At 48.5% G+C, this 23,785-nt stretch overlaps 2 protein-coding genes across 2 annotated transcripts; one reads left to right on the top strand and one right to left on the bottom strand.

The window, feature by feature from the left end:
• Positions 1–222: 222 nt before the first annotated feature.
• On the bottom strand, positions 223–9,451 carry HAUS1 (HAUS augmin like complex subunit 1). The gene is made up of 9 exons (XM_027885816.1): positions 9,359–9,451; positions 8,113–8,287; positions 7,002–7,134; positions 5,867–6,001; positions 4,767–4,890; positions 3,932–3,997; positions 2,565–2,636; positions 1,458–1,505; positions 223–489 (listed from the first exon to the last, which is right to left on the bottom strand). Exons 1-9 carry the CDS (start codon positions 9,449–9,451, stop codon positions 430–432), a joined length of 906 nt encoding a protein of 301 aa, XP_027741617.1. The 3' UTR covers positions 223–429.
• A 4,968-nt stretch (positions 9,452–14,419) lies between these two features.
• On the top strand, positions 14,420–21,797 carry ATP5F1A (ATP synthase F1 subunit alpha). Its single transcript, XM_027885487.1, has 12 exons — positions 14,420–14,556; positions 15,691–15,769; positions 16,826–16,995; positions 17,734–17,907; positions 17,987–18,153; positions 18,264–18,412; positions 19,248–19,399; positions 19,503–19,727; positions 19,833–19,940; positions 20,441–20,585; positions 20,753–20,903; positions 21,587–21,797. The coding sequence occupies exons 1-12, from the start codon at positions 14,497–14,499 to the stop codon at positions 21,666–21,668; spliced, it is 1,662 nt and encodes a 553-aa protein (XP_027741288.1). The 5' UTR covers positions 14,420–14,496; the 3' UTR covers positions 21,669–21,797.
• Positions 21,798–23,785: the final 1,988 nt, after the last annotated feature.

Here is a 23,785-nt window from a genome sequence, read left to right as displayed (position 1 = left end):
GCAAGAAAAAAAACAAAACAAGGGAGTAAACGCCAGTGATCAGTAGATGTAGAGTCTGTCCTCAGACAGACCACCAAAGAGAGAACCCCAGGAAAAAGCATAACCCAGAGACTGAATATGGAAAATGAAGAAAACCAGATTCCCTGATCAGTTCAATTCTAAGCAGTAAATGGTTACCCAAATCCTGTCAGCAGGGACGTATGGGGAAGGCACTGTGACAAAACAAATACAAGGCTACATGAGCCCCTAAAAATGGCTGTACTTGCTAGAAGCTCCCAAGTGTACCAGCCAACAGACAAGAAGAACAAGGCAGGAAGCTGCGGAAGTACAGTAACAATTCTGAAATTTATTACTAGTGTAAATAAGTAGGCAATGGAAGGAAAATAATCTTCCACACAGGCCACTTCAGGTGAACTGCAGTCTGCTGGGCTACATCACCTCAAAAGCCACTTTCTCGAGCTCCTTTGAGAGTTCGTCCTCCAAGGCCTTCTAGAGGGAGGGAAAACCAAGTGGAATCAGTGACCATGGAAGAGTTTTCATACATTGCTGGCAAACAAACATATCTACAATGATCAGACCCTGGGAGGTTATTAGCACTGACTGATTAACCCCGGTGTTGAGTTGGAAGGACTCCCTACTGCAAATTGCAGGCAGCTACAGAGAAATCTCCAAATGAAGGGCTAAATGAGCTCAGTTGCCTTTATTCTGTGCCCCAGTGTGATATTGGACACCATCCAGCTCCCAGGGGGTGGGTATTCTGACCTGAGAACAGCCTCAGGCTGGTTAAGGGGAGCTTGTATTCCTGAACCAAGAACAAGTGGCTCACCAACATGGGCAGGCTCACCTGAAAATGTACAAAATGCTCTCAGTTAGCTTTAAGGCCTGCCACTGAGTAACCTGTGCTTTGTGAGGCAGCAGCCCGAAGAAACAACAACAGGTTTTATGGGGTTCACACAGGGCCCAGCTCACCCAGTAAAGCCATGTATGAGCTTCCTAAGCAGCTTTATGGAATGTTTCCCAACAGCCACACCTGCAGACGACACAAGCACGGTGGAAACGGGCGCTATGTTTTGCAGGGGAAGGTCCCCGCTGCAGTCTACGAGGCAACTTGTTGAATAAAACACGGGCCCCAGAGATCCCCTAGAGTTCAGCAGCAGCCGGGAAGGCTGTGAGACCAACACAGCTGAGAGAATAAACACTCCGACAGGTGAAGCAGGCAAACTCCACAGGGATACAGCTACCTAATCCCCACTGACACCACTATGCCCAAATGCCTTTGCAGCTCGGACACCATTCCTCCACCAGTTCCCCTGAGCAATATGCACGGTTTTTACCCTACCAGAGTAAACTTCCCCTTGAGATCATTAAGACTAAAGTCCGAGGTGGGTAAATCTGTAATCAATGAATACATGTAGCTTCTGAAAGATAAAAAAAAAAAAAAAAAAAAAAACCCTTACCAGTTCTCGTTTTGCTTCTTCAACCTTCACTTTTGCCAGGGGAATACTCTAATGAGAGAAGATGGCATAAAAATCAGTATTTCAGCAGGAAAGAGTCCCTGCCCTTTTGCAAAGGTCTAGTGATTCTAGCCACAGGTGAATTCAATGATAGTAAAACTAGTTTTGTGTACACCCTTCACATGTAGAAGGTACTGACATTAAAAGCCTAGTATTGCTTTGGTTTGGGCAACCATCTGTTTTACAAAAGTCTGACATGGACTGAAGTCTAAGAAACAACCCCTAAATTTATGCAATTTTCCAAACCTACCCATCAAGGGACCTGATTTTAAATGTATTTGTGCATGAATTTTCCAAAACACAATAAGCTTGCAAGGATAAACTTCCCTGGCTACTGCTGCCTGCACCAGAAATGAGGTGTTGGGCTCTCCCTGTCCCCACTGACAGCCAGACATGAGGAGCCAGACATGGAGAACCTAATTCAGTTTGAATTTCCTGTTCCACCTGAGGAAACGAGGCAGCCGGCTTGGGAGGAAGATGGATTAAACAGGGGAACAGTCCCATCCTTCAGCCTTTTTTTGTAGGAGCAAGACAGCAGTGGTTGTGTGAGGGAGATGGAAAAACTGTGTTTTGAGAGAGCTGAGTACCCAGCACCCTCAAGAGAAATCAAAGAAAATGATGGAGCAGCCATTTTAGGGGACAAGGCCTACATTAGGCTGTTTCTTCATCACTCTTAAAATCTTGTTCAGAGCTCCAACCTCTGCACCATGTGCTATGTCCACCATACTGACCACCTGATGACACATTTAGCTAAAATACTGGTATATATATTACATTTTCTTCACATATTTCTTTGTCTAATTTCTAGCTAATTCACCTGGCAAATCTGTCCACTTTGTTAGAGTAAAGTTTACCTGGCAAGCATACTTAATTTCCTGGGTTTTATTAATAAATACTCTTTTGTTTAAGTCAAGTCTTTGGTTAGTATCATTTACAGACCTGTAGGTCATCCACCTGTCCACCAAAGCCATCACAATATCCTTCAAATTCTGAAGGTCATTAAAATTAATCTGATTGCAAATACAATAGAATAGTAGAATGAATAATTACAAGAGGTAAATCTAAGTAGATCTGCAGTTCCTTCTTCAGAGATGTAACTTTTTCCTGCAGTTCAGCCAGTTCCTGTGAAGAGAGCGAGGCAGATTATATTCCAGAGTCTTGAAGAAGTGATTAAATCAGTGAAATAGATCCACAATCACCTAGAGCATTTCAGAATTCACAGACATTGTCAAGAGCTTTCATCCTCCTTAACACACATGAAAAACTAAAGTTTTGCGGCAGCAAAAAGACCCTCCCTTACACTTGCACTGCGTTGCTTATTTTGTTAAAAAGGGGAAATAATTTCTCTTTGGGCCTGCAAACTGAGAACCTTCCACAGTCCTCAACTCTTTTCAAATAACCAAGGTAAAAAAAAAGACAAAGTCATTTGTGCTGCCTGTTTCACAGACCTCTTGACAAAGCAGATCTAGGAATGTCAAGGAGTCAAACCTTACCTTATGCTTGGTTTCTAGAAGACAAAAAGACCAGAAAATTTCCTGTAGCTTTTTGGTTGTAAAATTTCAGCAACATTTAGTTCTGGTCAGCACTCTCCTAAACCCTGTGCAATGTAAGCATTGCCACCCAGTGCTGGCTCAGGAGAACGACAGCAGGGAAATCGGGAAACCTGCTTCCATTGTTCCGCTCAGAAACGTGCAGGAAAAGACAGCAAAAGAAATCTGGAGAAAGACTAAGTTCTTACTACAGTGACAGCAAAAAATATTAAGATGTGGTGAGCGCAGACAGACCAACACAAATGTCGCATGTACAAACGTTTCAGCCCAAAGCTGGAGAATCTTTAGGTACTAACTCAAGAAACACGTTTTTTCTTTCATGTATATCTCACTGGGCTTTCAGTACAGCTGAAAAATGTTACACTTAAGGACACAAGAAAAAAAAATAGCACACAGTTCTTGGGAATCTGGGTTTCACTTGACCTTGTCCCCTTGCTTTAAAGTGCCCGAAAGCAGGTTTATTTCACATGCAGTAGAAGGAACCATTCGGGTCATTCTACCCAGAAACTGCAATGCACAGGTAGCCACGCAACGGGATACAGTCCACAGAGTATCCACTCTGTTTATAACATGGATCAAGGAGGCAGAGCACAGGTTGCCAATTTGCTTTCAGTGGCAGGAAATTTATCCCGTGGAAATTCTCCAGTAGATGCTTCTCATTTCCTAGGAGAGACAAACCCACCCAAGAGACCCCAGTTCATGGGTATCCATCCATCTGTCCACCCGTGGGGATTTTTATTTGTGCTTTTTCTGACCACGTTTTTTGTTCGGGTGACCAAAAAGCAAACTGCATTTCCTGAAAGGGCACAACAAACAAGCCCAGTGCGTACCCTTGCAGAAACACCCATCCTGAACCCAAAGACCTACCTCAGAGGATTTCACAAGTGCATCGTGTGTCAGGGATCTGTCCAACCCACGGCCAATAAGCTCGCTCTGCAAACAGGAGAGAGTGCATTCGCAACTGAACACAAAGCGTAACAAGGAGGAGAAAGATGTCACCATTTCCTTGTGTTTTTATCTAAACAGGCAATGAAGAAAGCAACAGAAATGTGCAATTTGAGCCACAGCTGGAGCTGCTGTACGAAAGCAGTTGCTGCTACAATTTGTGTCAAGAATAACAAGCCTTTCCAGAAAACCAGAGGGAGAGGAGTACTTGGCCAGGCTGGAAAGAGGCTTCTTAGTAAAATGTCACCAACTGTAAGGCAATGTTTTCCATCTCATATTTGTCAAGCTGTCAGACAGCATCTAAGTGTTAAACAGACCATTCACATGTCCTTCATCATTTAGGAAAGCTGAAGGAGCAGGCAGTGCAGCAACTGCTTTATGCATTTAATCATCCATCAATTTCAAAAAATGGCTGTATTCAGTATTCTGAGACACAGCTTAAGCTCACAGAATCAGCTGTTCTACTGGTGGCTGCCTGTATTCTCTCATATGACAGTACCTCACAATAACCACAAGGTCATCACAGCTAACACAGTTGTCAGGGAAAGAGGAGAAGGGGTTGCACTGATTATAGGATGTTCTGAGAGACCAGCAGGAACAACTGAACTGTAGGAACATACTGTTCTGTCAGCCCAGGAGTTCTCGGTCCGAGTCTAGGAGGCTCCTGGAATATCTCTGTAACTACAAATTTGGGCCTGACCAACCACGGCTGTGTCATCCCATCACAGTACCTTGTCACAAAATCCTTTCCACCTACCTCAGCATTCCTGATCCTGATTCTTAATTCCAAGCTTTTATCTCTTATGTACTTCAGGGTGTTTACTCGATGGTCTCTTCTGAAACATTCTTTCGCCTGACTATCCTCTACTCTCTCAATATCACTTAAAAATAATACAAAAAGAAAAGAAACTTTTACATTCAAAGAGATACCAGCACTGTTACTTATCTATGCTCAAGCTAAACCCCATAATACAACCAACTCAAGAAGGGAGAAAACAGAGAAAAAACTTGCACTTTCCTGTGTGATTTCCCAGCGGAAACATGTACAGCTGTTACCTTCAGAATTTCAAGGCCCAGGGAAAATAATGGCTAAGGGGAAAGCCATCTGCCTAAAAGCAAAGGGCAATAGTCTTGTGCATAATTCCCTCACTCAGGTAGAGACCTGTTACACAAGATAAACTTCAGATCACAGAGAGGGACCACAGCAAACCTGCAAAACGCACACAGGTTTGGTATCTCTGCCACAGGCAGCAGCACAGCTACCACTTTAAAAGACAAAAACCCCCCTCCAAAATAATGAAACTGGAAGGGAGCTGTGGAGACCATCCAGGCCAAAGCCCACTCATGGCTGGGGTTGATCCTGCTGTGCTTGGCAAAGCATTTCAGATTACATCCTACAGGGGAATTGACTTGATACTGATTTTTTTATGTGTATATAATTATTAAGTTATCCCTACACACTGGTTAAGGGAAATTCTTACCTGGGAACGGTTTTTTGTTTTGCCTTTCTCCTTCGCTCGTACTACAGAGCCCATGCTAAATGTGCCGGGAGAATCAGGTTTGCCCTCTGCCTCAGACAAAGGCAACTGGTGGAAGATGCAAGCTTATAGCTGAAAACTGCCTGCAGACCATTTTTGCTTTAAAACAATGGGTTTGATGGTATCCTAAATCTCTTCCGATCACTGAATATGCCCATGGTTCATGGCTTTTGATAGATACCTCCAAATATTTTGAATCGGACATGTGTCAAACCCCTGAAAATTTAGTTTTCCTTGTCAGTTACCACAACCAGTGTTGCCCACGGCAGAGATCAGCAGTACTGCTTGCACCTTTCCCTCTTCCTCATCCACTACTCACTCCAGTAACTGATTTTTCAACATCAGAGCTGAAGCCAGTTTTTTCTTGGTGACGTTCAACTTCCGCTGCAGTTCTCTGTTTCTTCGCTTTGTTTCAAACTTCTCCAAAGTCATATTATTGATGGCACAGAGGAGGCTGGTGAAGAGAGAATCAGAGGGAACGCTCAAGAGTCAGCTCTTCTAAAAGTCAGAATTATCATTATTATTATTATTATTTTCTCCACGCTTTACACAAATGACTTAGTTTTCTCCTGATATTATGACAGGAGGAAATTAAAGTAAGTCACTGGGGGAATTTGCTTTCCTTAACTAACACAGATTCCAAATGGAAGGGAAAATGGCACAGCAATCTGAGTAGGAGCAAGTGAAAAACACCTGGCACCCTGGTGAATAAAACCACTGGGTTTGAAACCACCCCCAGGCTTTGCCAAATTGCCTTTGAGAGAAACTGTATTCGGTGCCTGACAATGCGTGGCCCCGAGACGTGCCCAGCAGCATCTGAGTCTCTCCCTAAATGCTTCAAAGCTGCTTTGCCCTCCAGCTCAGGGGAAGAGCTCCAAGAACCAAGATCCTGAACATCACAGAAGAATTGGATTCCAAGGCAGATTTTGGGGCCTTTCCTTATTGCAGTGGTGCTGTGTCAGGGGCCAAAGCCAGGGTAGGGAGAGGGGCCCAGGAAGACCAGACTAACAGATGCCATTTCTCTGTGGCTGAGGGAATCTCCTCACGTGAACCAAGGCCAGATGAGAGAGAAGAATGAGGAGCTGAGAATGGAAGACCAGTCACAGTTCCCCAGTCCTTGCCTAAGCAGTGTGAACACTGTCCTACCTTGTGCAGCCTGGCACAATAGTCCAAGTGGCAGCACCCTGAAGCCACCGGCCACAAAAAAAAGAGCATAAAAGAGGGATTTAACTCTGTCTGAGACCCTTCTCAGGCTTCAGAGCCTTCCTTTGCTGGGATAACCTAGAGTCAGCACTTTGTGCTCAGTTCCTGTGTGCTCCAAAGCTGCCTAGTGGTGCAAAATAAGCTGGAAAATAAGACTCCTGGGGTCAAAGTAAAGTTTTAAGCTGCTGCTGTGAAAAAGCAGAGGAAAAGAGCACAGACCATCAGCCCAGATGCAGAATGTGAAGAATTACCTGGTAAGAGACGAGTCCTTTGTTTCGAGTATCATTGCACTTCTTGCCAGACTAGAGAGGCATGTATAGGCTTTTCTGGACAGTCTGGTTGGGGAAAGACCCAAGTCTTTGAAAATGTCCTGTATTTCCTTAGCTGGAAAACACATACAACCCAAACCCAGTAATTTTTTAATACTTGTGTTCTTTTAAAGAACTCTCCAAAGCTAGAACCCAGCCCCACACCAGGAACTTGCCTACCTTTCTGCTGCCAGTGAGACAGACACTAAAAGAAGGCTTAAACACGCCAAACTTCTGCCACGGCCCCGTTTGTTAAATAAGTTCAGTGTATTGAGGGAGAAAGCACTGCTCCACTCCCTCCCTGACCAATCTGTCTGAACTCAGACAAACAGGAGTTCACCCTCATGTTACGGCAATGACCACACAGGGGTCTTCTCCCCGCAGAGTTCGGCCTAACCCTGTTCCTAAACATCCACATGCTTGTCAAGGTCTGTTTCCATCATTGTTTGTCTGATGGCAAGGCACTAGAGGAGCCGAAGTAACAAAAACAAACTCTTTCTTCTTTTTTTTTTTCCCCAACAAAAACGTCTTGGTGTGTACAATCTTCTCGCAAAAAAATTAAAACTCCTTGCTGAAAAAAGCCAGTGAAGGGACAACCCTTTAGTAATGGAGTTAAAAGTGTATTACGGTTCCCTGAACCACTCCCTTTCTCCAAAAAACCAAGACGCTACCAAATAGTCTAAACTGCTTGAGTACAACTTAATCACCTCACTATTCTTTCAGATTCCTCCAGTGCTTTCCTTAACAGTGGCTTAGCACCGGCTGCAGAGTTGTTTCCCTGTCTATCCAGCCAGTATTTCCATGCTGTGCTATCCAGCCCAGTAGGTTAAGAGGTTTTAGCAACTACATCAGGTCTTGACCAACCTGATGTCACTACGTAAATTTTGCTGAAAGGGTTCACTGCAGTAAAAACAAGAAACAGAACAAAAGCTGAGTTTGCTTCACCTACATATATATATATATTTCTCAGATTCTAGTAAATACAGTACAATCTTCAAGATCCCTAAGAAAATCCTAACCTGGATGGAACAGAAAAATGGAGCTTCAAACTCACTTGCTGCTTCATACCCTGCTTCCTGATGCTTCATGTCCTCTAGCAGCAAAGAAACATCCCTTTCTCTGTCTTCATAGCGTTCCATAAGATTGTGAAAGATATCCACTGTCCATTCAATCACCTCGTAGAATGGAATATGCTGTTCCCCAAGTATTTTCTTTAGCCCTGAAGATACCTGCCAGAGAAGAGAAACAAAAAAGCAAGCAATCATGTGAAATGACAGAAAATAGCTGATATATGTGAGAAGTGTGAACTGCTGTGTGAACTATGCATTCCTGAAGAATAACTCCTACTTCATCAGTCCAGGCATGGAAAAAGGGGAGAAAAGGGGAGAAAAATTCCTTTGTCTCTTCTTTAAACCTGTGTGGTTTAGAAAACAAATTCCCTTTTAATCTGCCTCAGTTCTCTGGGCACTTGGTTATCTCCACATGATAAAATCTTACCTTTTTATTCACATGACCTCTTGGCTATGGACACACTAATGATCCAAGAGGTGTTAAATGTATGTTTGGGAAGCTGGTGAAAACCGCGTTAAAGCATGGGGAATAAAACTGCCCAACCCATGATCACTAGGAGCAGTCTCTGTGGGATACTGGGAGAGAAAGTCACTACAGTGTGCAAGAACGAGCCCTGCAAAGCACTACGACCACGAAAAACAAGGTCAGAAATGAGAGACCAACACAGTGCTCCCACGAAGGACTGTGATTACAGAACCGAAGGGTCATTTAGGTAGAAAAAAAGCCCTCTAAGATCACGCAGTCAAACCCTTCCCCAGCACTGCCAAAGCCACCACTAACTCACGTCCCCAGGTGTAACACCCACAAGGCTTTTAAATCCCTCCAGGGATGGTGATTCCACTGCTTCCCCGGGAAGCCTGTGCTAGGGCAGGACAACCCCTTGAGTGAAGAAATTTGCCCTAGTATCCAATGAAATTAGATTAGAAAAGTTAGGTTATGACTAGTAAATAAGTGAACACATGGAAGTTCTACACTCAGGGAACAGAAATTCTTTCTTAACGCTGCCTAAGAAACCCGATGGAAAAGGGACACAGCCGAGTAACTTTAAAAGACACCTTTTCCTAGCACGCCCTTTATGCTTGCGCAGCATCTCGGCGGCACCCACACACACCCAGAGCAAAGCACCGCGCCGCAGGAGCGAACACCGCTAACACCGCTAGCGGCGTGGAGACCGTAACACAGCGAGAAAGCCAAGCGCGCCAACAAAAACACCTCGCGACTCCCGTTACCCGGGCGAATTTCGCCTCCAAGTTGTTCTGGGGGAGATTCGGATCTCCCGCCTCTTCCCTTGACTCGGCCCCCTCAGGAGCCGCCGCCGCCATCGCGCCCGGGGCCCGACGGGAGTGGGCGGTGTGTGGGGCGGGAGCCGCGCGGCGGGAACCGGGGGAGGCGGGGAAGGGCGGGCAGGCGGCTCCTGGTTTAGGCGGAAAAACAAAGTTTTGAAATGAATAGGAATGTTAAAAGTTCCGAGTTAAGAGCAGATATTTCACAAGTACAGGCGGCGGGCGGGAAGGGCCCCGTGGGTGCTGGTGACAGCAGGGGACACGAGCCCGGGGGTACCCAGGGGGGCAGGAGGGCAATGGCCCCAGGGCTGTCCCAGCCGTGGTGTGGCAGCAGGGTCAGGGCAGTGCCCGTCCCTGTGCTGGCCCTGCTGAGGCTCCTCCAGTGCTGGGGCAGTTCTGGGCCCGCAGACAGGAGAGACCCTGAGGGGCTGGAGCGTGTGCAGGGAAGGGAACGGAGCTGGGGAAGGGGCTGGAGCAGCAGGAGCGGCTGAGGGAGCTGGGGGGGCTCATCCTGGAGAAAAGGAGGCTCAGGGGGGACTTTCTGGCTCTGCAACTCCCTGACAGGAGGAGGATGGAGCCAGGGGGAGATCAGGCTCTGCTCCCAGGGAACGAGGGACAGGATGAGAGGAAACAGCCTCAAGCTGCACCAAGGGAGTTTTAGATTGAATATTAGGGAAATTTCTTCACTGTAAGGGTTATCCAGCCCTGGCACAGCTGTCCAGGGCAGTGGTGGAGTGGGTTATTTGAGTCAATGTGTTTCTTTTCAGACACTTTTACAGAACACAAAGTGACCACTGAAGTAATCAGCATGAGAAACATTGCTGAAGCATCACATTTTCTACAACACATGCCAGAATGGCTGAGGATTTTTCTCTTAACCTTTTCAATTCCCAGAAAGGTCTTCTGGCATCCATGGCTTTACCAGCCTCTCTGTATTTAGCAGTGACACATGAGCATGCTGTACCTCCCTGAGTTTCAGCACTTTCTCGCTGTCAGACTAAACCCTGTCTCACATACAGGACATACTGCATCCCCAGCAGCAGGTTGAGGGCAGGGATTCTGCCCCTCTGCCCTGCTCAGGTAAGATCCCACTGCACTGCTGCCTCCAAATCTGGGACCCCAATATAAGAAGGGCGTGGAGCTGCTGGAGCAAGTCCAGAGGAGGCCACGGAGATGCTCCAAGGGTTGGAGCCCCTTTCCTTTGGAGACAGGCTGGGAGAGCTGGGGTGCCCAGCCTGGAGAAGAGAAGGCTCTGGGGAGACCTTAGAGCTCCTTCTAGTGCCTAAAAGGGGCTCCAAGAGAGCTGGCAAGGGTATGGAGCAACAGGACAAGAGGGAATGGCTTCCCACTGCCAGAGGGAAGGGTTAGATGGAATATTTGGAAGAAATTACTCCCTGTGAGGGTGGTGAGACCCTGGCTTAGGTTGCCCAGAGAAGCTGTGACTGCCCCATCCCTGGAAATGTTCAAGGCCAGGTTAGACAGGGCTTGGTGTGAAGTCCACCTTTAAGAGGAAGGGAGCACCCAAGATTTGTAGGTGCTCACGGCCAAAAAGAACCATTGAAAGAATTGACAAAAGTTTATTAAGTTTCATTAGTAGATTACACATCTGGCCTGGAAATTAGTATGTTAGTCCCTCCTAATATAAGCACGTGGCAGTGGGTTTTGGATAAAGGGGCAGGATGAAAGGAAAGAGAGGGGGATAGATTAAAGAAGGAGAAAAGAAGAAAGAAGGAGATCACCAGCCCTGGCTCCAGTGTTGATCCAGCTGATGGGGTGTCCAGGGTCCTGGGGTGCATGTATGCTAGTCTTGGTTGGGGTGGACCTTTTATGGTTAAGTTTCCCTGCTTTGGAGATAAGTTTGTGGAAATTTATCTGTTCTTCTAGACCCTTCCAGAAATGGGTCAGAGGGCTTGGGGGGTCTTTGGTGATCTTGATCCCCCCACTACAGTCCTAGACAACTTCTCGGCCTCATCCCTGTGCTGTGCTGTGTTGCGCTTATCTCCAAGAACTAGAACAAGGATTTTTGTCCCAGGAAAGTGCTGCCCTATCTCCACATGGCCCCTTCTCCATTCACAAACTGTTCTCTCTCACAGCGTGTTTTTGCCAAAACCCCTTATCTTCTGGCCTTCTACACTTGGGGCAACCTTGTCTAGTGGAATATGTCCCTGCTGATTGCAGGAGGACGGAACTAGATAGTCTTTAAGGCCCCTTTAAACCCAAACCATTCTATGGTTTTCTGACATGTTGCTAAGGTCCTGCCCTTGCTGTGGCAGAGAGCTTGCCACAAGGCAGAGATCCCTGGCCCCATGAGCACCACTGCCTCTTATATTAGGTTCTACTCAGCTTGGCACGCTGTCACCATCCCTCTGATTGCACCTGTAGGGCTTTCAAGTTTCACTCATTATCAACAGACTGGCTAAATGTAAGGAAACTGACATGACATCGTGCATCTCATCCCTTTTAACCCATTCCCAGAGCACATATGTGGTTCCAGCCCTTCTCTGTCTCCAGCTGCTACTTTCCACCTTGGAGCTCTTGGAAAAGGGCCCCAATTACCCCCCTGCCCAGACCATTGTCCTCTGCATTGCAGCCCCTCACATCCCTATTCCTGCCACTGCCCTTTTCCCTGCCCCGTGACTGCCCCTACCCCCTCCCCTAACCCTGATACCGAGCCCCTCAAGATTTGCCCCCCTCAACATCTGAACAGGGGTTCGAGTCAGACTTTGCAGTTTCTAAAAAAATTGTTAGTCAGTAGCTGTAACTGGACAGTCATGATTAAGCAGTTCCATTGGGAGCATTGTAGGCTTGGCTAATCTTTGGTTTTAAGGAAAAGGGAAGACAATCCCAAGAGGAATGGGCTGTCTGGAGTGATGTCAGCAGGACTGAGCAGTACCTGGGGATAAGGTAATTCTAGCAGTGGGAGATCACGGTCACTGACTCACTGAAAGTTATGGAGATTATTCTGGGAAGTATTGAAAAGCACCTGAAAGTCAGCACAGCTTGAGGAGAGGAAAGTCCTGCTTTCCAAACCTGATTTCCTTCTAGGATAAGGTGACCTTCCCGGTTGATCAAGGAAAGCCAGCTGATGTGATCTTTTCAGATTTCAGTAAAGCTTTCAAAACTGTATCTCACACTGTGAGGATCCTTCTGGACAAAATGTCCAGCCCACAGTTGGATAAACACATCATGTGGTGGGTGAGCAACTGGCTCACGGGTAGAGCACAGAGGCTGACAGTGACTGGGGTGACGTCAAACTGGTGACCTGTCACTAGTGGGGTTCTGCAAGGCTCCGTCTTGGGCCCTGTGCTCTTCAACATCTACATAAATGACTTGGACACAGGACTGGAAGGGACACTGAGCAAGTTTACAGATGGCACAAAACTTGGAGGAGCTGTTGACTCCCTTGAAGGCAGTAAAGGCTCTGCAGAGAGACCTCGACAAATGAGAGTGCTGGGCAATCACCAACCATGGGAAGTTCAACAAGGGAAAGTGCCAGTTTCTGCACATGGGCTGAGGCAGCCCTGGATGTACAGCCAGACTGGGAATGAGAGGCTGGAAAGCAGTGCCAGGAAAGGGCCCTGGGTGTCCTGGTAGGTGGCCAGTTGGTCATGAGTCAGCAGTGCCCTGGCAGCCAGGAGGGACAACCGTGTCCTGAGGGCATCAGGCACAGCATGGCCAGCCAGGCCAGGGAGGGGATTGTCCCGCTCTGCTCTGACCTGGGGTGTCCTCACCTGGAATATTGGGGCAGTTTAGGGTACCACAATGTAAGAAAGATATTGAGCCATTAGAGAGTGTCCCAAGGAGGGCAATGGAGATGGTGAAGTGCTTGAGGGGAAGCCGTGTGAGGAGCGGCTGAGGGCACTCGGTGTGTTCAGCTGGAGGAGACTGAGAGGAGACCTCATTGCAGCTACAACTTCCCTGGGAGGGGAAGAGGAGGGACGGGCACTGATCTGTGGGGACCAGTGACAGGACCCAAGGAAATGGCCTGGAGTTGTGTCAGGGGAGGTTTAGGTTGGATATCCCCTGAGGGTGGCTGGGCACTGAACAGGCTCCCCAGGGCAGTGGTCACGGCCCCAAGCCTGACAGAGCCCAAGGAGTGTTTGGATGATACCCTCAGGGAGATGGTGTGACTCTTGGGGATGGTCCTGTGCAGGGCCAGCAGCTGGACTTTATGATCCTCGTGGATCCCTTCCGACTCAGTATATTCTGTAATTCTGTGAAAAAGGAACCCCAGACTCAAATGGAGGGAAGAACTGCACTTGCAGACTAAATAGCAAATAAAGCCAGAGATATAGCTAGCAAAGAGGAGTCTGAGTAGCAATTAATAGAAAAGTTATGTAATTTGTAACCAATGAATGCTGATACCTTTGTTTGTTAAAATGTAAAAATAGCGTAAAGTTTTGGCGATTGGTGTGTGGGTTAAACAGCCAGACCCCTATTTTGAGCAAACTAGAGTAAGAAATAGAAATACCTCGCCTCGGTGCGTAAATTGGCGCAGCGCACCGGGGAACGACCTTACGGAGGGGACAACAGCCCCGTCCCTGATCCTGCCCTTGTCTTATCCCTCCTTGTCCCTGTCCCTACCCTTGTTCTTGTTCCTGTCTCTTTATGTGCTCCCGTCCCTTACCCTTGTCCCCGTCCTTTCCGTGACCCCATCCCTGTCCCTACCTTCTGCCTGCCCTTGTCCCTGCCCCTCTCCCTCAGGTGCCATCTCCTACCCTCCCTCACTTCCCCCCCTTCCGTTCCCCACAGCAGCCCCCGCCCCTTCCGCCCGCCGAGGGCCATTTCAAGGGCACCTTCCGCAGCGGGCTATTTCCTAAAAGCCCCATTTAGATTTTTTTTATAATTTTTAATTACTTCCATTGCATATTACGTGTGCCTGTGTGTGTACACATACATATTTTTAAGTATATCTGTGGGGGGCGGAGCTGTTCCGCACCCCGCCCCGCCCCCTGGGCGCGGCCTCGGCTGCAAAAGGGGCGTGAGGCGCCGCCGCCATTTTGTGAGCAGAGCGCGGGGCCGGCAGCCCTCAGCGTCCGCCCGCCGCAGCCTCCCCGGGTCCCGCCGCCTCTGCCGCCGCAGCGATGCTGTCCGCCCGCGTGGCCGCCGCCCTCGCCCGCTCCCTGCCGCGGCAGGCCGGCCTGGTGAGCGCCCTGCCCGCCCCGGAGCCGGCGGGGCCGGGGGGGACGCGCCGCCGCCGCCATCTTGGGGGCCGCGGTGACATTGAAGGGGAACATCGGGGTGTGGGGAGGGAAGCGGGGGGTGTCCCCTCGGCGCTGTGGGGCAGACCCCTCTGAGGGGTGAGGTGTCCTTCACCGGGCTCAGGGTAGTGGCTGAAAGCTGCCAGGGCAAGGTCATGGTTGGGGGTGTGAGGTGCGAGGAGATGGAGGGTTTTGTCCTGTGTTTGTGAGAAGAGAGAGAGCGTGGGAAGAGCCGTCAAGAGCCTCTCCCGCCGTTTTCCTCAGTGAAGGTGAATGAGGGAGAGGCCTGCCCGGCGTGCAGGGCATTAAATAAATTTCATTAACGGTGCTGCAGGGGAGCCTTGCTTGGGTTGCAGGAGTATAATGTAATGCACTCATTAGCACAGATTTTTTTTTTTCTATAGTGTTTTAAGTTGGACACTAGAAAGAAATTCTTCACAGAAGGGGTGATAAGACATTGGAATGGGATTCTCAGGGAGGTAGTGAGGTCACTGTCCCTGAAGGTGTTTAAGAATAGACTCTTCCATGATCTAGTTGACGTGGTTTTCAGCCACAGGTTGGGTTCAATGATCTTGGAGGTCTTTTCCAACCTAATTGATTCTGTGGTTCTGTTCTTTTGCTGGAGTGGGTTTTTTTTTGCTATAGCCAAAAAAAACCAAAAAATACTAGGCTTTGATTTTTCTTAGGAGACACAGTCTTATTTCTTCCTGTGCAGAACCCTGAGTGGTGCAGTGATTTCTCTATGCCCCATGGTTCTGATGTTTAGCGCAGAGGTGCCAAGCAGGAGGAGGTTTTGCTCTGGGAGTTGCTGCAGTGCTTGATGATGACATCACTGCACTGCAGAAACACGCAGTGAGGGGTTAGGAGCAACCTCCTTCACCGTCTGTCCTTTCTTGGTGGTGCTGGGTTTGGTTCTGGAACTCCATAACTAATTCTGTAATTGCGAATGTTGAGTTCAGCTCAAAACTGGGACAGATCATAAGTTCAAGGTGAAAAATCCCAGTGTGTTATCTTTCAGCATGTTTTTTTGCATGATTAAGGAAATCTCACTGGTTCTGAAACAATTGCTTATTTTAGATTTCCAGAAACACCCTGGGTGCAGCATTTGTTGCTACACGAAACCTCCATGCCTCCAAACCATGCTTTCAGAAAACTGGTGAGTCTGAGAAGGGTCTTGAGTGTGCTTTAAGAACTTGGTCTGTCGGACAAAATGGGAATTTAATTATGATGAGTGTTATTTGCCAACACTTGAGGACCTTTATGTTCTGACAGTATTTAACAGCGAGATGTTACGCAGTCACATCCCACAAGCTGCACTTCAGTTAAAATCCAAAATGTGCCCTAACCAGGGAGAGGCCACATGTCAGCTGGCTTACACAGTTACCTGCTTCACGAGGATTCCAGTCAGCCTTCAGCTCCTGCGGAGTTATTTGAAAAAAATTGCCCCAAGTTGGAGTTTCCTGCCCTGCCTGTGGCAGTATGAAGGAGCGGATGACTTTCCCAGGCCTGCCTGGGTTTGACCTTGTGTCCTTGAGCACGGCTCTTTTTCTGCCAGCAGTTTGGCGTTCAGAGAAGACAGCTGCTCAGCGTGTTTCTGGCAGCGGTTCATGTGCGTTTTTTTGAAGTGGTTTAGGGCCATTAAAGGTTATTGGGAAGTAACAGTTTCACAGTGTTATTTACTGTCTGTTAGCTGTGGAAATAAAGGATCATTGGAGTTATGCAGCCAAACAAATTTGAGGAAGATGGAGGATACATTTTACAGTTTATATCAAACAACTTGCTCCTTAAATGTATGGAATTCCTTTAGGTATGTTGGTATCTTGGATTACAAACAATTTGGCTGGGTGTTTTGATGCATCCAAGTCTTAAGTAACTGCTCTGCAGGCAGAGCAAGCATGCCTGTTCTCTCTGAACTAAGGCTAATTAATTAATTGTTTTCTAGGAAGAGAGATTGATAGTAGTGTAGGACATAATCAAGAAAATTGATAACTGAACAGCCATCTGTGTTCCGGTTGAGGCTGGCTTCTAATTATATATTAAAACTGCTTCTATTATCTGGGAATACAGAGGCTGTTACTCATCTTATGCATCCTGAGTAAGGGTGTTGCTTGCTAGACTTTGTGGCACACTTGAGAAAGGGCACCTTGTGAATTCAAGACAAGCTTACTGGGTTTATACTGTGCCTTCATGTGCTTTTAACCTCTCTTTCCAGGTACTGCGGAGGTATCCTCAATTCTGGAGGAGCGCATTCTGGGAGCTGACACCTCGGCTGAGCTGGAGGAGACGGGCCGTGTGCTCTCCATCGGTGACGGTATCGCCCGTGTGTACGGCCTGAGAAATGTCCAGGCAGAGGAGATGGTGGAATTCTCTTCTGGGCTGAAGGTGAGCTGTCACTAAAGCAGTTCCTTTAGCCCAGGGACAGTAAAAATGGCTGGAGATACCGGTGTGGACATTGTATCAGCTTCACTGCACCATCAGTGCCTAGTAACTAGAGGAAATGTTATAATTTGTAACGCTTGGCTTTCAGTATCAGTATCTGGTTCTAAGCCAACATTTGAGCTTTTTTTTTGTCTTCATCTGGGAAGTACTAGGACTAACCTGGCAGTAGATTGTGTTTTCTTCAGCTTCAGAGTGGCTTTTCTATTTCCTGTTGAATAATGGCCTCTCTGCTCCAGTACAGCACAGAGCTTGCTGACTTGTAATCCTGAGAGTGGGTCACAAGCCTGTTGACTGTTCCAAGAGTACTGAAAGAGCTCTTCCAGCACTTTTAATGACCTATCTCACCTTGGGCACGGAAGAAACCAGTGGTTTTCTTTTGTCCAGCTCCTAGGCAAGAGAAAAGTGTTGTACTTGAACCCTGCTTATCCTTTCTGGTTTTTGTAGAGAGATTCAGTGCTAAACTGCTGTGGTACAATTATGTGGTAGGTTGAAGGCTTAGGCAGGTTCTTTAAGCACTGTGGAGTTAAATAGATGCTTTGTATGTAAAAGCAGAACATTGACTGCTGTTACAAATAAGATTGAGGTAGATTATTTGGGGTTTTGTACACAGTAAAAGAGTCACTGTCACAGTTCTCACGTGTTGGTGTGGGTTTTGTAAGGATAATGTGGTCTCTGTCCCAGGGTATGTCCTTGAATCTGGAGCCTGACAACGTTGGTGTCGTAGTGTTTGGTAATGACAGACTGATCAAGGAGGGGGATGTTGTGAAGAGGACTGGAGCCATCGTGGATGTACCAGTGGGGGAAGAGCTGCTGGGCCGTGTTGTAGATGCCCTGGGCAATCCAATTGATGGGAAGGTAGGTGTAGCTAGGTGTTAACTGCCTCTGCTTTTATCTATGTGATACAGACCTCAGCAATTTTTTCCTCTCTTTAAAGGGCCCTATTGCATCCAAGACACGCAGGAGGGTTGGCTTGAAGGCCCCTGGGATCATTCCCAGGATCTCTGTGCGTGAGCCTATGCAGACTGGGATCAAGGCTGTGGACAGCTTGGTGCCCATTGGCCGTGGCCAGCGCGAGCTGATCATTGGTGACAGGCAGACAGGGTGAGTTCAATGCACAAGCCTAAAATGTTCCTTAAGCAGAGACCACAGGGCTGTGTAGGGAGTGGGAGAACCTGAGGCAGCTTTAACTTACCAGCCTCTGTGCTCCACAGGAAAACTTCAATTGCAATTGACACAATAATCAACCAGAAACGATTCAACGATGGGACAGATGAGAAGAAGAAGCTGTACTGCATCTATGTTGCCATTGGCCAGAAGAGATCCACTGTTGCTCAGCTGGTGAAGAGGCTCACTGATGCAGGTACAGATATTTGGAGGTGGCACCCAGTGACATCCTGTTCTCACTGTAATGCTGGGTACTGCTGTGCCCTCTGCTGGCTGCAAGCGTAGACAGAATTCTTATTAAATGAGTGAGTTACTTGCCTTTGTGGAGAAGAAGCCTTTCTAAGCATCTGGGGAAAATACCATTCTGAGGCCCCCAAAATGCTGAATTGAGTTGAGAGCTTCCCCTTTGCAGTCAGGCAGGCCTGGTGACAAGTGTTTATGGACATGGCATTTGTTCCGTGTGCCACTCGGTGTGAATGGCAGCTGCAAATTAAGTGGGGAACCTTCACTGCCCAAACACAAGGCATTAAATTAAAGCACTTCTTCAGAAAGTGATCTCCATGACCAAGGCTGCACGTATAACAGAGCTCACAAGAGACCAGCACCTGACCTCTTGCCTGCTGATCAAGCACTTTGATTAGGAGGAAACCCCCACATTTTAAGGACAGTAATTGGTTTGAGACTATAAAGTGAAGCGTTTTGCAACAGTCTTGCAGCATCCAGGAAACCATGGGCTTTCAACCTGAGTTAGTTCTAGAACGAAAGTGTGTCAGTAAAGGTTTAAATTTCATTTTAAATGGGAAAGAAGTTTACAGGTGTTGGGTGTTAGCTGCCACGAACTTGCTCTTGGGACTTTCTGAGTTAGTTGAGTGAACAGGCGGGTTGAGCTGGTGTGGGGGACATTTCCTGTAGCGGTGTTGTGACACTGCCTGGGCGTGCTTCGACACTAGTACTTGACACACGTGTTGTGCTTGCTGGCTTGGGGCGTGACGAGGTAACACTCAGTGGTGTGTGTGTCCAATCCTTTCCAGATGCCATGAAGTACACCATCGTGGTGTCTGCCACAGCGTCTGATGCAGCACCCCTTCAGTATCTGGCTCCCTATTCGGGCTGCTCCATGGGGGAGTACTTCAGAGACAACGGGAAGCACGCACTGATCATCTACGACGACTTGTCCAAACAGGTCAGAAACGCTGTTTATAGCCTCGTGGCCTGGCCTTGGTGTGTGTGAGTCCAGCGTGCCGGGTGAGGTGCTGAGCCCTGACCGCTCCCTTTGCCCCACGCAGGCTGTCGCCTACCGTCAGATGTCACTGCTGCTGCGCCGTCCCCCCGGCCGCGAGGCCTACCCGGGGGATGTGTTCTACCTGCACTCCCGGCTGCTGGAGAGAGCGGCCAAGATGAACGACTCCTTCGGGGGCGGCTCCCTGACCGCCCTGCCTGTCATCGAGACCCAGGCTGGGGATGTGTCTGCTTACATTCCAACCAACGTCATCTCCATCACTGACGGACAGGTGGGAACTGCCTCCTGTCCCTGTACCCCCATGTGCCCTACTGGCCGGCCTCTGAGGAGGCCTCCAACCTTCTAACCAAGAGAATAAAACAATTTCCTCCTACAGATTTTCTTGGAAACTGAGTTGTTCTACAAAGGTATCCGTCCAGCCATCAACGTTGGTCTGTCTGTGTCCCGTGTGGGTTCTGCTGCTCAGACCAGGGCTATGAAGCAGGTAAGTGTGAAACTGTTGCTCCTTCTCGTGCTGGAGGTAATTAACGTGTAGGCATTACAGCCCATTTGACTCTGAAGAACTGTGAACAGGGAGGGATTAAAGCTTTGGATTCCATAGCGTTATGAAATTATAAAAGGACCAACTTTGGAGAGCTCTTTGCTGTTTCCATTGCCTGCTGAGAGAAGTGGGGACAAAAGGAAAATTGTATCTGCATAAAGACGTAGGATTAGGTTTTGGTATGCTGAACTGGGTGCTATCAACTAGAAATAGAGAATACTCACTTAACCCCGGGCATGGAATTAGGTTTAATATCAGCTGTTCCCATATTAGGGAGAAATAGAGTGCTTATGTTACAAGGTGGATTTTTTTAGAAATGTGTATAATCTGCCAGTGTTTGTAGTCACCTGACTGGTGACAGCTGTGAGCTGCAGACAACCTTCAGACTCTGGGACACCCCCAGAGGTGACCCCGTGGGCTCTGACCTGTGCCCTGTGCTGCAGGTGGCCGGTACCATGAAGCTGGAGCTGGCTCAGTACCGAGAGGTGGCTGCCTTCGCCCAGTTCGGCTCTGACCTGGACGCTGCCACACAGCAGCTGCTGAACCGCGGGGTGCGCCTGACGGAGCTGCTCAAGCAGGGCCAGTACGGTGAGTGTCTGTGTGCTGCAGTTACTGCGCTCGTTCTGTGCACAGGGTAAATGCAGGCTTGCTTGAAGCAGGCTGCCCGTGCGCAGCTGGTTTTCCAAGGACTCTGTGATGTTCTGATGTGTCCTGGTGTCAGAGTTCTGATGGAATGAGTGCTCTCTTCCCTGCAGTTCCCATGGCTATTGAGGAACAGGTTGCAGTCATCTACGCTGGTGTAAGAGGTCACTTGGACAAGCTGGAGCCCAGCAAGATCACTAAATTTGAGAGTGCTTTCCTGGCCCATGTACTGAGCCAGCACCAGGCCCTCCTCTCCACAATCAGGTATGGGGGTCTACCTTGCTTCATCCCCAGGGTATTGACTTGATGGCTGGAGTACAGGATAGTGGTCACAGAACTGTTAATTTAGTGTATCCTAGAACATCAGGCCTTCAGCTGCCTGTGCCAGAACAGGAGGTTAAATCAGCCTTCCTACCACTGACGTTCCTAAGATTCGTGTCTTCAGCTCTTGGGAAATGCAGCTTATACTTAAAGTGAACCTGCTTGCATATGTCTCCTTGGATCTGCTCCTGAAGTCACTTACTGAGTCAGTGCCCGTGTTTCTGACAGCTTTAAGCTGTGGGTTAAGTACTGCTCGGTGGGTTGTTGGGGATTGGGTATTTCCATAGTCCTGTCCAGGGAACTGGTCCTGGCTTGGTTTGTCATGAGCCAGGTTACTCGCCCTGTGTCTCTGAGGTACAGCTCTGTAGAAGGTAAAGAGTGGTGGAATACGTAAGGCTGTTCTGAAAGTATTTGTGGACAGATCGGTTCTTGAACAAGACTAACATTTTTAGGGGAAGGGGCGTTTTGTCACTGGTACGGTGTCATAGGTCAAACAGGAATGTGTTAAATCACCTACTGCTAATTATGTTAGAAATGGGGAGATTTGTTGTAAAGCTTCTGTCTTTGTCTCGGGTTGACTGTGTATCTATTGGTGTGTCAGGAGTTTAACTGAACTCTTCCAACAGGACCGAAGGGAAGATCTCTGACCAGACAGAAGCGAAGTTGAAGGAGATAGTCACAAATTTCCTGGCTACTTTTGAGGCATAAACTCTTAAAACTGTTCAAACAGAGACCAGGCGGTTGTGATCCAGTGCTGCAGCTCCATCAGAGACTGAAGTATGTGGGACTTGAATGTACAGATCTCAGTGAGAATAAAGGTTCCCTGTTCTGAACGAGTGCCTGCTGGCTGGCTGCTTGCATCTGTAGAAACACAAAGCTGAACTCCCCTTGGACATCAGGGGCCATCCTAACTGTGGGGTGGAGCAGGAGGGTGACAGAGCTGAGAGGTATTCTCAGGGTGTTCATCCTTGGTGCCAGGCAGCTTATCCTGCAAAAGGGCAGTGCAGCTGGGGAGGCACCTTGTGCTGCCTTGTCACAGGGGTAACTCACTAGACCTCACAGGAATCTCTTCAACTGCCTGAAACTGTGACAGGGTGTTTCTTGGAATTGCTGCCTGGTGACCCATCCTGGTGCTGGGCCTTTGGAAGACTGGCCCTTGAGTCTCGGGACAGCTGCAGGCGTAGCTGTCACAGTAGTAATGGTTAGAGACGGAAATGCCAGAATCCCACAGTAGTTTGGGTTGGAAGGGGCCTTTAAGGCCATCTCATTCCACCTCCCTGCCATAGCAGGGACACCTTGCCCTATCCCAGGTTGCTCCAAGCCCTCTCCAACCTGGCCTTGAACACTCCAGGGATCCAGGGGCAGCCACAGCTTCTCTGGGCAACCTGTGCAAGGGCCTCACCTCCCTCACAATAAAGAATTTCTTCCCAGTATTCCGTCTAATCCTGCCCTCTGTCAGTGGGAAGCCACTCAACCTTGTCCCTCTAGGCTTTTGTAAACAGTCTCTCTCCATCTTTTCTGTGAGTTCCTTTCAGGTACTGGAAAGCTGCAATTAGGTCACCCAAAAGCCTTTTGTTTTCCAGGCTCAACAGTCCAAATTCTTTCAGCCTTTCCATGTATGAGAGGTTTTCCATCCGAGTAATTAACTTTGTGCCCTTTTTGGACTTGCTCCAACAGGTCCATGTTCTTCCCGTGCTGGGACCCCAAGCTGGAGCTCTTCCATTTCCTGACTGCTTGTGTGAGGCACAGGATCCCAGAGCTGCACCGCTCTGGGATGGGGGAGAGTTCAAGGCCTCTCTCTCCACTTTGCGTGGTGTATTCAGTCTGCTGCAGTGGACCTTGGCCCTTAATCCTCGTGCGGCCTGCACACCCACTGTCCCCAGTTAACCTCCCTGCACGGGAGCATCCTGCCTCCCAGCTCAAACAAGCAGCTGGAAACGTTCTCACACAATCCCAGGCTAACCAGCAGGCTCTGCTGTACTGGGGGAAAATAAACATATTTTTAGTCCAGGAGCACCAGGCACCTTTCTGGGAAGAGTTAGTGCTGTGCTCCAGGAGGAGCGATTTCTATTTTGTGTCTTCTGCGCACAGGTCCGGAAGAGTTGGCTCAGGGGCTTCACAGGTGTGAGGGAATGTCGTGGAACCTTTTTACTTTGGCCTGCCCAACGTGGTCTGTCGCTTCCAGGATAACGTTCATATCTTGTGACACTGTTCCTGCACGTTGACTGGGCGCTGGTCACCACTTGGTGTTGCTGTGCCATCTTCTGCTGACGTGGTGCTGCAGCTGGAAAGCACCGAGCTCAGGGCAGTCCTAGTCCAAAACTGCACAGAGATGTAATTGTTTCTAGTAACCTAAGAAATATTCCAAAGTTCCGTTTTCTGCCCTGTTGCTGCTGTGATGTAGGAAGGTGAGAACTTCCTGGTGGAAAGCACCGGGCGGTAAATGCACCACTTGGGTCAGAGTGAAGGGCAGGGCAGGTTTTGGAGGATGGGCTGCTCTGGCCACAGAGTGGGGCTGGGAAATGGCGAGTGGATCACAGAGAGAGTCGATTTGGTTGGAAAGGGACCGTAAAGATCATCGACATCTAACCCCCTGCCATGGGCAGGGACACCTTCCACTACCCCAGGTTGCTCCAAGCTCCATCCAACCTGGCCTTGGACACTTCCAGGGATGGGGCTGCCACAACTTCTGTGGGCAACCTGGGCTAGGGCCTCACCACCCTCACAGACAAGAATTTCTTTCTGATGTCCCATCTAACCCTGCCATTCTCCCTTGTCCTGTTCCTCCATCCCTTGTCCCAGTCCTCCAGCTCCCCTGGAGCCCC

This window comes from Empidonax traillii, unplaced genomic scaffold, assembly GCF_003031625.1.
Source record: "Empidonax traillii isolate 1590-97213 ecotype Southwest subspecies unplaced genomic scaffold, ASM303162v1 scaffold10:size5872457, whole genome shotgun sequence".
NCBI lineage: Eukaryota > Metazoa > Chordata > Aves > Passeriformes > Tyrannidae > Empidonax > Empidonax traillii.
This window is presented reverse-complemented; position numbering and strand designations above follow the sequence as displayed.